The 13824-nt window shown below is 36.3% G+C and overlaps 1 protein-coding gene across 1 annotated transcript; it reads right to left on the bottom strand.

Annotated features, from left to right (window-relative positions):
- Positions 1 to 124: 124 nt before the first annotated feature.
- Positions 125 to 4408, bottom strand: LOC145765233 (AKT-interacting protein-like). Its single transcript, XM_082577019.1, has one exon. It carries the CDS (start codon positions 4376 to 4378, stop codon positions 3665 to 3667), a length of 714 nt encoding a protein of 237 aa, XP_082433145.1. The 5' UTR covers positions 4379 to 4408; the 3' UTR covers positions 125 to 3664.
- Positions 4409 to 13824: the final 9416 nt, after the last annotated feature.

Raw genomic sequence — 13824 nt, 5'->3', positions numbered from 1 at the left:
GAAACAGATATTGCCGTCGGCTGCAGCGTGGGTCAGGTGTACGTCGGAAGGCGTACACCGATGCATAGCGCTCAAGTCCGCTTTCCCGCAATGCAGGATAAAGATATGAAAAACAAAGTTTTAAAACTGGAAAAAGCGTTCGTGTTAATTATGAGATACAAACAAAAATATATACTGTAGCATCTCTGTGGTTAAAACGATTAGAAAAAAATCTCCAATACAAGATTTACAGAATTTGTAAATCTAAGCACACAAAATCAACTGTACGGTACGCATCTGTAAGAATAACAGCAACCAATCACTGCCTCGTATTCAGCGATACAAATCGTAGATTACCTATCAACTCAGACCTTAAAACATCAGTTTTAGACAAGGAATCCTAATTCTTTATAATTTTCAGCTTTTTATCATGTGGACTTGCAATTGAAACAGCATAGAAAACAAGTAAAATTTCAAAATGATCAACAAAACATGTTTTTAGAAAGTAAGTGGAATTTGACAGGATAGAAAATACTCTTCTCATTACAACGTAATTCTTGTGTACATTATCAAACGTGATGTCACCCGATTTGTGTTACACCAGTCTTTTCAACGGTTGTATTCGTCATGACTTGCAACAATCACATAATCTGCAAAGCGGTATGAAAAAGCATCACAATGTTACATTTTCTATGATGGAAATACAGGCGAGTCTGGTTTTTACCGGTTCATACAGGATAATTACACAGAACATGTTGCCACAATTCAAATCCGAAACTATTGCTGTACATTTGTTAAGCATATTTGCACAAAACAAATTTGGTAAACATCAAGTGTCAGCAAGAAACCATACAGTCGTCGGAATCGTGTGTATTACCAATGAGTTCATATAATACAAGCAGTGTATCATTAACTACGTGAAAATAACTCAACATGATCGGCGCAATCGAGCCGTGCTATCAACAAAACGTAAAAAGCCTAACACTGTACCGCTTTTAAGATGACATAAGTTTTCTCTGTTAATGTTATAAACGCTCGAAAACGTTGATTTTGTTAAATTGTTGGCAAGAAACATAGTTTTTGTTACAAACGACATACCGTACTCATAGTATGGTACACATAATTTTGTGACAAAAATTGTTTTTATCTGGTTCTCTCTGAACTATTCCAGCTAAGAAAATCAGTTCTATTCGGTGCAAAAAGATTTGATTCTGCCGGCTGAGCTTGTAAAGTTGTCTTCAGATTGATAGAAATGACACTCCTTCAAAATAGTGTCTGCGCACAGACCAAACATAAAGTTGATCAATCAAGACCATAGCCGTACGAGGCAGGGGGGGCAGCTGCCCCCCCTGTTGTTTCAAAACGTCGCGAATTCGGGCAAAATCTTGCAATTATTAGGGCAAAAATTGCTATATGAAAAGCTTCAAAATTGCATGAATTAAGAAAAACTACAAATTAATATCTTTTACCTATCAAACTAAGTACGGTACAGCTTCTTATTTGCACAAGAAATATGCGCAAAATTTTCATTTGACACACCCGTATTGATGTATTGTATTGTATGGTGATGAAACTGTGGTACAAAATGCATTTAACCAACTGCATCATGCTAATTTGGGCAGCCACCAAAATATGTCTCTGATACTTTTGTGAATCTGCCCAAATCAAAACACAAAATTTGCTATATAGCTAATTTTATTAATTTTCACAAATGCATCGTGTTGATTTGGGCAACTGAAAACATGACATTATCTGATTAGTTTGTTTATGCAACTTCCCAAATTAGCGTGAGGCAGTTTCCCCAAAATGAACAAATTCATTAATTTTTTTCCATTTACATAACTGTATCGTTTAGATTTGGGCAACAAAAAAATGTGAAATTATCTGTTCATAGTCTATTTATAAAACTGCCCAAATTGGCATGATGCAGTTGCCTCGGCATCAAAATTTACAAAGTAGGCTATTTAATTTTTTTCATAGGCCTAATATCCATAAATGCATCATCTTGATTTGGGCAGCTACAAAATATGAATTTATATAAATCTGGTGAATACTTTTATAAAACAATTCGGGTGGAGAGGTTACAGTACTTTTTCACCCATAAACGACATAGCTAAGCAACACCACAACATTTAACGAAAAAATGTTATACTGCACTTGTTAAATGGAATGTTAATGTTGTGGTATTGCTTAGCTTTGTTTGGTTACTTTTATAAAACTATCCAAATTAAAATGATGCAGTTGCGCCCCAAAATAAAAAATAAATATTTAGTTTTTATATGCAACTGTGTCATGTTAATTTCACCAACATTTAAAATGCTACTGCTGAAGTATATAATACCGGTAGCCTACTCCTAAATGTTACTCCTACCTACCATGCCAAAGTGCAGAAGCATCGAGCAATGCACAAGCAAGGTACAGTATATTCAAAGATGAATTCAGTTGTTCTATCTTGATCACTTGGGTAAGAAATTCTAGTTAGCTGGTGATCTTGTTATGTTAGTTTTTCACTGTTATCATGCACCGCATACATTATATTTGGGCAATTTTTATAAAAACGTGCAGATTTGGGCAAATTTACGTTCTGCCCCCCCAAAATGGTTTGGTCTCATACGGCTATGATCAAGACACATTGCTTTTAAAAGTGTTGGTTGTAAAATTTTTACATTTCAGCTCATCTAACTAAAAATAGTTTGGTTGGCTTCTTTATTTCTCGTCCATATTTAGTTCCATTCTGATTCAGTTTTTATCATTTTCAAAATTTAAGGTATTCTTGTACAGTGTTCACACGCTATTTAAAAAAGACAAGTTCAATTTTGCTACGGAAAGAACAAAGTAGCAACTTTTAAACAACATACCATTACCTAATCCAGTTCAAGGGTCACCAGCCTCTTTTGTTATTACCTCTGCATAGCTTCATAATAGTGAATTTGCCCCAGAAGATATACTAGCATTAGAACTTGAATATTTTTCATAGCTATCTTGTTCTGTTAAAATCCCCTCTTTCTTATTAGAGCTTGATTTACCTTCTTTAAGACAGCTCAGTTGGAAGTTCAAGAATCATTGCAAATAACAAGTAAAAATGTCAAAAACAATAATAATCATTGACTGCTCCATGATAATGAAAAATATTTAAAACTGACACATTTGTATCACACTTTAAAGTATATTTGCAAATGAAAAGGACATCTATTGATTTTGATACTTTTTGCAAATTTATACTAGTAACCACTAACCAGTGGTGGGATTAGTCTGGTTTGCACCGTTCCTAAAGCATAAAAAAGTTTGCAGAACCGGTCCTTGGCCAAATTTTTCTTGTGGACGCTTATTACACGCTTTTTCGTAATCATGGTATGCAGCGTTGCCAAATGTGGCTAATTTGGGTCAAAACGAACCGATTGCTAACTAGATCAAATCCCACCACTGCTTGCAATTCCCTCAATTCTGTAATTCCATACTTTTTAAACAGTGACGATCTAACTAGATCCAAACCCTAGCTAGAGATTTTTACAAACAGCTTCGTTTCCATTAGTATTAAAACATACATCTTAATTTAAAAGCACACTTTCTTACCTAACCATTAGGGTTGTATTAATGTCATGAAATGATTTCATTGAAGGGAATTTGTTTATGTGTCAAGTTTATGAGTAACTGCATTTATTAAATTATCTTTTCCCCACAGTATTTACACAACACGAAAATTCTTGCTAAACGGTAAAGAAGTCCCTTGGGCAACCCAAGACATTCCAGAACTGTTTGATGTGCTGTCGCTTTCTTTTAGGGATCTTCTCAGAGCTTGCTTTCGTTCTTCGTGTACTGCATCACTCACCACTGAAAACTGCAACTCATGGGGGTCATTGGTTTTGGGTTTATCAAACAGGTGGTTCTTGTTTATATCAATACTTTCTACAACAGAACTTTTGAAACGTGTGAGTTCTCTTTCGTATAAAATGGCTGCTTCAGGATTAAGCGGAGCCTGAGTTTCGATCTTGTAAAATATACGCCGCAAATAAAGCAATACATTCCATATGTGATGGACATTTCTTTTCCATTGGGGAAAGGCACGTTGCACATCGAGACGTCCTGTGGCATCTATTAAAGGATGAAAAGGGGCATGATCGAACAAAATTTGAGGACAATCTCCGTCAGGGTAATTTTGTGGTATAACAACACAAAATTTAAATATGCCAGATTGATACAATCCTTGACGAACAAATATGACTCCAAACCAAAGCAGGGGTGTTCTTGCGGAGGGGATAACATATACACCAGGTAAGTTTTGTTTGTGCAACAAGTTGTATTCTGCCATCAAAGAATATTCTAGAAAAAATGTTCCATATGTCTTGGACGCACTTTCTTTATTGACAGTGTGATTCTCTTCTTGCTTTGATGAAGCCATATTATAAAAAATGTATTTCAACTTTAACAAAAAAACTAAACATATGGAATAAGATAATAGTCTAGGCTATAATTTGCTATAATTATCTTTTAGTTCAAAGATGGCAGCAAATGTCTCATACCACAAGCATAAGATTAAAATTCAAAATTTATGAAAGGCAATAACTGCAAACAGTTACATCTTTAATAAATTTAAAATAGGAACACTAAAGTATCTCCTGTAGGCTACCATTATTTTATTGCCATAAATTAACCGACAAGTCTTCCCATAAAAATATTATTTCTGCCCATTCCTATATGTACTGTATATTTGCCACCATAGGCGCCGGGTTTTGAAAATTGCCGGGGGGCAAACTTTCTAGCCGACTGATTGCTTACATTCAAAATGCTGATGTTTGTATGTCAGCATTGATGTTTGTTTGCGTCTATCTGCCATTGTATATCGCCAAGCTTTATAATGTAGGCTCAGGCCTCGAAATTCACGGCGGACATGTCCGCCGTCACAGCAAGTGATGTCCGCGGGAAGTACCACCTAGATCGGTCATATTTGTCCGCCGAGAAATAACATAGGAACTAGCGATACAAATCGTCATTGCATAGCACGAACAATTGTTGCGATAATATATTTTCCAGCGCGCATCTAGAAAATGTGAATACTGTATCCCTTACCGTAGCTTCCATTCAAAGAGGAAAACTTTCGATTTTTACATTGCTTCAACGATTGATGACATTGAATCAGCGCAACAAAGGTGAATTCTTCGCTAAGAATCGATAGGAGTACAGGTTCTTCTACACTGTCTAATCACGCGCAATTTAGTTCAAGTTTTACGTCACAATGTCTGGCTTTGATCTCCGAGTAATAAAGATACGGAAAGGTCGGTTACATGGCGATCTATACTACTGGCCATCCCAACGTGGCAACAGCCAAATAATGTGGGGGCCTATACGAAATTTCAATTTGCCGACTGAGATAAGTGTTACAACATGAAATCAGCAATTTTCATTGCTCAAGTAATGTTTTTTAGCCTAAAAATTGTAAATTCAGTGCCAAAACGTAATTAAGATGTAATATTATTAAATAAGTGGCAAGAAAGCAGGACAATAGCTACATGTTAAGAATACCATGAGAATCAAGATATCAACAGAATCAAGGTACACGAAATCAAGAGTGACCCAACTTTCAAAACACTCAGTATGTTAAAAAATTTGTTTTCTAATCCAGAAGTATTTGTTTTTAGTAATAATTCATGCAAAAACGCCTTTTTTACGCCTAATACCTGTTAGTTGCCAAAACTTAATAGGCCCTGGTCGGTTACTAAATTAGATTATACGAGTAGGCTATTACAGCTAGATGCAACAAACTTTGTTAGGTTTTGGTATTACAGTATGAAAGAAAAGACCCAAGCAAAATTCACTTTCGCTCACATGACACGCAAAAATAAACTTAAAGAAACCTGTGAAACTTTGCACAGCAGAAAATAGTAGCGTTGGTGTAGAAATTTTCCAACTCCTGCCCAGAGCATTGTGACGCAATAAGCCACACGAGCTCGTTCGGTGGAAGTTAATCAGTTATGTGACGTATTGACCAAGCTACATGGCGCTTTGACTCTTCAAGCGCGAGTCGTTGGTCTGATGAAAGCCTTTCAGAGTGACTTTACTGAATTTTTAAAACCGTAGTTATACTTATAGTTCTGAAATGGCGAAGAATTATTATCAAGATAAAGTGATTAAGCATGACGATCGACGGCTAAAACTGGTGTGTCCGCCGTGAGACTTAATTTGTCCGCCGAGATAGCTGCTCAGACCGGACACGTTTGTCCGCCGTCAACAAAAACAAATTTCGAGGCCTGTAGGCTACTTCGAATTATATGCCGGTCACTTTGAACTTTAGCTCTTAATACGCGTAGATACTAAACTGAGCAAAGAGCAAACCGCACCTCGTTATTGACACTCCCAAGAAAAAACAAAGCGGAAGAAATCAAGAAAAACGTTTTTCAATCATTGTTACTTTTTACTATGCTTCAACGGCACCATGCTGGCGTTTATCAGCTACCGTACTTCTCTTTCTTTTGTTATCTTAGAAGCAGCGCTCTTGTTGCAACAAGTAGATCTTTTAATTGAGATCGATCCGCAATGAAAGTCAAACTAACGCAAATCTGAACTTAGAAACATTTGATTTAGGATTTTTTTTAAATAATTTGCGGGGGGGCAGCCACCCCGAGCTGAATTCACGGGGGGGCGCCGCCCCCTGGAATCGGCGCCTATGTTTTCCACAATAAGGCAAAGTACTCAAAGTTACAATAAAAACCTGGTGCAAGAGATATCACAACTTGTATATATTTCACTAGTATAATATTATGGCTTGTGATCAAATGACCAGATTTGTAATGTACTTGTAATATATCATTAAGTTACATATTGGCCTACTTTCTGATGGTAACTTTGCAGGCTGTACATTTACTGGTGGCAGCTTAATATTACAGTAGAATTCGCCTATAGTGACTTCGGCTATAGTGACACTTCGCCTATAGTGACACCTGTTGCAAAGTCCTGTTTGGAAACCATATGTTTTGCATAGAAATGACTTCGCCTATAGTGACTTCGCCTATAGTATAAAAACACTTTGCTTACAGTGACACCACATTTCTGTCCCTTGGGCTCAAAAATTTCCGTATAAGGACACTTTATGGTGTATTTCCAGTTTGAGTTGGAATCATATTTTGTCCTTATCAGCATTTGCCAGTTCCCAGCCAGCAAATTTATCTTTTTACATTGATTTAACGTATGCAGAGGTTGAACCATAAAGGATTGATTTGCTGACTGGGTTTGAATTAAACCAACATGGGATGCGCATGCGCAGATACTACACAAGTGAAGTTATCAACGACGTCATCATTCGTCTATAGTGACACTTCGCTTATAGTGACACTTTTTCCGTGGTCCCTTCAGGTGTCACTATAGGCGAATTCTACTGTATATATAAATATGCACCTTTTTTCCCGCTCACATAAATGAAAATCCTGCACAGTTTTTACATATTTTTTTAGAGTAATTGACCAAGACAGCTGTTTTTGGAAATGTATTATACAGCAAAAATTCATTTTTGCTAATGAATTATATGGACTTTTTATTGCAGGCAAAAACAGAATACAGTTGCATTCTTGTCTGAGAAAGTGAACAAGAACATGGTAGAGATACATTACACTATCACACTATTCAACTATCTCAGACTATAACCAGATATATGACCACAGAACTACCTTTAAATACCTGGCTTCGAGTGTCACTGTGGACTGTAAACACACAAATAAATGAAAAGCGACAAAACCTAATCAAACTTAACAATAAGTAAGATAAGCTAAACATAGCAAAGTCAAAAAATAAAACATATATAATATTTTCTTCAGAAATTAATATCATTGATTTTTACAGCCACCAAACCTACTGGTTTATAGTAAAACTGTAATGTGCAGGGCTGCAGGCCTACAAACAGTTATTCAGATCACCCCCCAAAAAAGTGAAAAACCCATGCACAAAACTTGATAAAGTGAACTAGAACAAAGTGTGTGGTAAATTCCGACACAATAGAAAAAGCATATGAAAAAAAATCCAGAATGAAATAATATAATTCTTAAGAGTCTACGGTTAGGCTACCTTGCAAGGTAACCACAAAAAAACAAACATTATTTTACTTCTAAAATCAGTTTGCTATTAGCCAACTGTTGATAAATTAATCATAAATTTAATAAAAATATGTTTTTATAAGGTGATTATGTGCTAATTTGCCACCATCGACGTAATTGAGTCCACTTCACAAATATTTTGCAATCAAAAATAATTTGACAGAAAAAAATCGAACAGTTTATATCAGAGGCGTGCAACATACGGCCCGCAGGCCAGAGCACGGCCCGCAGTACCCATTTACGCGGCCTGCACATTCTTCATCAAGTAGCCCATTATTTTTAAATACTTTTCACTGTTAGATCGGAGGATGTTGTTATTTGTAACGTCATCATTAGGGTTATTGACTTTTAGCATTATTAGGCTACATCATTAGCATTATTGTTGCGTCATTAGTAAGCGATGTAGAAAACCGCCTTGTTCTTCTGGCAATGATTCAGTAACATAAATCTTACTTTATGGGTGCAGTGTGGTGAATATATTAATATTTATTCTACAAAAAGCTTAGCATAGTAAAAATGTCTACAAGTAAGAAAAGGAAGGTTGATTATGAAAGGCGGAAGTTCAACAATGAGTGGTGTATAAATTACTTCGTTGTTCAACACAATCAAGATGTTGTTTGCCTGATTTGTCAAAACACTATAGCAGTAATGAAAGAGTACAATATCAAGCGACACTACTGTGCAAAACACTCTGCTAATTATGATAGCATTGTGGGTCAATTACGGGTTGACAAAATGCAGCAGTTGAAAAAGTCTTTGAGCAAACAGAAAGAGGGATTTTACGGTTACAAGAAAGACATTGAGCTTGTTACAAAACTAAGCTTCAAGATATCTGGAGCAATTGCCGAAAAAGGAAAGCCGTACAGTGATGGTGAATTCATTAAGAATTGTTTGGAGATATTTATCGAAAATGTGTCTCCGGAGAAGAAATATTTGGTAGAGCAAACAAGTCTGTCTCGTTTTGCAGTCGCTCGCCGAATATATGATCTTTCGGAAAATATTGAAGTACCGTATCTCTAAAGCAGAGGATAAGCAAATGCTCTGCTTTTAGTATCGCTTTAGACGAGAGTACAGACTTGAGCGATACTGCTCAGCTAGTTGTTTTCATACGAGGAGTGACAGATGATTTTGAAGTAATTGAAGAATTTTTGGACATGGCAAGTATGCATTATGCAATCAACAACAACTGGTCAAGATATTTGCGAGGATGCAATAAAATTGACGAAAAAAATTTGAAATAGACTCTTTTTTTTTTCTTTTTTTTACGAAATATTTCTTTAATAGCATTTTATACTCTGACATACGAGTATATTGCTCACGATTTCGGAAAATTATAGATTTAAAACATTTTAAGACCACACACTAAGCTTCCGTATTCCTTAATTATGTAAGGGCAAGTCAGAAAATTTGAAACGCCTCTACGATGGTTGGTATCACCACAGATGGAGCGCCATCAATGCTGGGAAAATACAATAGATTTGTCAAAAGATTTTTGGATGCTATTCAAACTGAAGATGTTTTGGTGAGCCATTCTATCATCTATCAGGAAAACTTGTGCTCGAAAGTATTGGATTTTGGTGAAGTCATGAAAAGGTTGTTTCGTGTGTTAATTACATTCGAGCGCGGGGATTAAATCATCGACAGTTTAAGTTGTTTCTGCAAGCGCTTAACTCTGATTACCCAGATGTAAATTATTTTTGTGCAGTAAGATGGCTAAGCAGAGCTGCCACTTCAAAGAGATTTTGGAATCTCAAGGAGAACACTCAAACTTTTATGGAAAGTAAAAATCAAGATGCTTCCTTTCTCAAAGATGATACATGGCTGAACGATTTGGCTTTCTTAACTGACATCACCCATCACCTTTCAGAACTGAATGTGAAGCTGCAAGGAAAACATTATTTAGCGAACAAGATGGTCGAACATATTTCCTCATTTCAAGCAAAACTACAACTCTTTCGATCTCAGTTGAGCAAAGCATCCCTGACTCACTTTCCTTGTCTGGAAAGTAGAAGCGTTCAAATTCAAGACTGTGAAAAATATGTTGGAATGGTTGAAAAGTTAACTTTGGCATTTGAAATTCGCTTTGAAGATTTTCGAAAACACAATGCTGACTTTCAACTTTTTGCTCATCCATTTGACCTGGTTGTGGAGAATATTCCATCTAGCTTTCAATTAGAAATACTAGAATTGCAAGCAAACGTCGATCTCAAACGAGCCTACAATGAAAATGATTTGCTTACTTTTTACAGAAGCTACGTGTATGGAAATTACACAAATCTAGAAAATCACACGAGAAAAATGATCTCTCTTTTCGGAAGCACATGCTGCTGTGAGCAGTTCTTTTCAAAAATGAAGCTGTTCAAGACAAAATGCAAGAATCAGCTTACAGATGAGCACTTGTCAAGTCAACTTCGAGTTGCCACTTCTTCCGTCAAAGCTGACATTGGCAAGATCTCTGGACAGAGAAGATATCAGACATCTCATTAATCACTCACTCAATGTGTAACTTGATTGTGTGTACTTTTCCATTAAATAAATTGTTCATATAAATTCATGTGTTATTCGATAGACTGGCCCTCAGCATCATTATAAGTGTACGTTGTGGCCCATTGCGATAAACAGTTGCACGCCCCTGGTTTATATATATTATCAATAATGTTACCACAACTTATGCAAGTTTTATCTTTGTACACCAAGTATGTGACTTGTTTTTGGTGTTGAAGTTACATTTTTAGAAAAACTCTATTTTTAATTTTTTAAAAAAGGCATCCTGACTTCCAAGCAGCATAAAAATAAAGCACAGGCTACATTTATCATATATGTATATTGTGAATATAGCCTCTGAGGCTATATATATACGTTCACTCAAACATGACATTAAACCTGCTGGGTATGTCAGCTCTGTATTTTTTTGCAAAATGTCAAGTCGTGCATACATAATATACATATATGAAAGACTGAAGGTGGCAACATTAAAACAAAAAAAATACAAAACTGAAACTCTCAAATCATACATTGACGAAACTATTTTTATAAACAAGTATATATTGTTGCAATTGTTTAGCCTCAGAGGCTTATACTCACAATATATAAGCCTAGTAAGAATAGCCACTGCATAAAAATAAATATGTCAACAAGAAGTGCTTTTATCAAGGTTTGCGGGCTGTTAGGTACCACCAGTTATGTACGCGCATACAAAAAATATTGACGCCGTCAGCGCAAACGTTTGAAAAACTATACGTCGTATGCGTCAACGCAACTTGTAAAAAAAGTTGGCGGCGTCAGCGCATACACTAGCGTAAACTAATTTTGTTTGCTAGGTGCCAAACATTCACACGGTATAAACCACTCGAAACAAACAAGTTTTATTTTGAATTTCCGCGAAGAAACACAAGCATCTGAAAGTGTTCATCTGACATTTTGCTGTGTTTTGGTTCCAATATGTCTTTGTCCATTAAAAACATTCTTTCAACTGCAGCGCTGGAAGGTATTGGCGTGTTGTAGCGAAAAAAATACATTAAAAAGTATGCGTTGACGCTATGCGCTAAAAAACCGCGTAAACTTTACGGCGTAGCCTCAAGCGCAAACTATCCAAAAAAATGTGGCCGCAAGCGTTAGCGCAAACAAAAAGTCTACGCCGCAAGTATGCGGTGTAGAATTTACGGCGTATATGTACGTCGTACATCTCTGGGTACCACCATCGCATTATTTACTGCACGTTTTTACAAATTGTTTTATTGGGCGGATTGTGCCGAATTGCTTGTACACATTTTGGTATTAAAACAGCAATCACAATATGCGGCAATGTTTTATTTTTTGATACACACAACAATACAACCAAATTATTACACCCATAATTTTTCTGATAAAAAAAGAATAACTGTTTATTAACAAATACGATTTTCAGAGGTCCTTGAAAAAAATATTTGTAAATTTGCACATGGACTAGGCTGTATATATAGGATACGGTAGCACTGTCTATTGCAGATAAACCTTATTCCTAGCACTTTACACAGCAGACAGTGTCAGAACAGCTGAGTACATTATTACCCTGAATCCATTCTTTTGCTGAGTGCCTAGCAAGAATAAGACTCAGTAGCATACGCCTACCAGCACCACTTCTGAATGTCTTTGGTAAGTAAGTTGGTGTTTTGGTGCGCAAGGCATCAAAAATTGTATTTACCGATTCCAAGGCAACCAATGTAACCGGAAATATGTGAAGACAAAACGAAATGGTTAGTAACACAAAAATTAGCCTACCTGACAGTATCTTTCTTCTAACTAAGAGGAAGAAAATGCACATTTCCAAAATATCAAAAGGGGAGTTTCGGTCCGCACAGCAGCTCACAGGGACCACCGATTTTACTTCATTGAGATTGCCAGATGGAGTTAAATGAGCACAATCCCTTTTTGTTGCAGCGCTTTCTCTACGGTAGTCTCTGGCAAAAGGTTTTCCCTTTCACCTTGTCCAGATGGTGTATTCTGGCTAATTTTGAATTGATCTTCAAAACAAAATCTTCGCTTTTTAAGATATTAGGCTTTGCACGCCAGGTTTTTCCTTTTCTCCTTCATTGGTTGAAACTTTGCCTTTCAACAGTTCCCCTTGAAGCGCTTGCTGATCTCCCAAACTACTGTAAAATAAACATTTTTATCTGGCAACGCTATGCCTATCTGGAGCAACCGTGAAGGTTAGCACATGACCATCAGTTTTACAAAGACAGAACACTGAAAATAAGAAGCATGAATACAAACGTAATGTGGTTTTATGTCTTGCTGTTTATTTTTTTCTTTGTAAAATGTTAGTCTCACATTTAATTTTCTCGTTTGTGTAAACCATAGTCTTCTTTTTATCTTTTAGCTTATGCTTATTGTTTTTATTAAACCTATGGTATGTCCTAACCTCTTCTGGCGCTGCCAGGTTCACATTGGTTGGTTGGTTGGTTTTGAATCTTTATCCTGAGACTGACAAAGCCTCATAGCACAGACATCTTATTATAACTAGACTGCGCTTCTCGTATTTCGATTGAAGAAATTGAAAAAAGGCGGCGGCCATTGTTAGTGTCTCAAACTCGCGTGAAAGCTGCGCTGTTAACGATAACATTTCTGAGCTGGTTGCGCTTCTGCAGAAAACTAACTTGTTAACTATAATTTAGAACTTTGGTGTAATAGAGGTTTTATTCATCTATGAAATGAATAAAAGCATGTGTTAAATTGCACAGAATTATACATACAGTCTATAATATAAAGCAAAAACACTGCGATGCGAGAGCACGTATACGATACACTGAATGCATCATTTCCAGCAGTTCAGCAGAACTCTTACCGTATTCAATTTGGCGTTACAGCTGAGCTGATGATTAGCCTATTGTAAAAACAGCAACAAACAGTGTATTACATCAAACCTAAGCAAATGATACGCTATATTATAGCGGCTATAACGTAGGCCTATAGCTCAACAAAATCAAAACAAATTAAATATTCACCAATACTGATGTGATGTCGAAAGGAAGTAGTTTATTGGTGTTTGAAAAGTACTGTTTTGTTAAGCGTTTTACGAACCAATTTGCCTTGTATTTGCTTGCAGGTTTCCTTACCAATGTGGTAAAACCTAATTTTTAAATAACATTTGGACACAGTTTTGACTAGCGTAAAAATGTGATTATCGGTAACGGTGCATTCAAACACAAGATCCGTGAGATTAGTAAATATCTTGGAATGGTTTATATTTCCAAGCACAGCTACCGCAATAGCTTCCACAATGCCT

The sequence above is a fragment of the Aplidium turbinatum genome, chromosome 2 (assembly GCF_918807975.1).
Source record: "Aplidium turbinatum chromosome 2, kaAplTurb1.1, whole genome shotgun sequence".
NCBI classification, from domain to species: domain Eukaryota; kingdom Metazoa; phylum Chordata; class Ascidiacea; order Aplousobranchia; family Polyclinidae; genus Aplidium; species Aplidium turbinatum.
The sequence above is the reverse complement of the archived record's forward strand: the minus strand, read 5'-3'. Positions and strand labels throughout refer to the sequence as shown.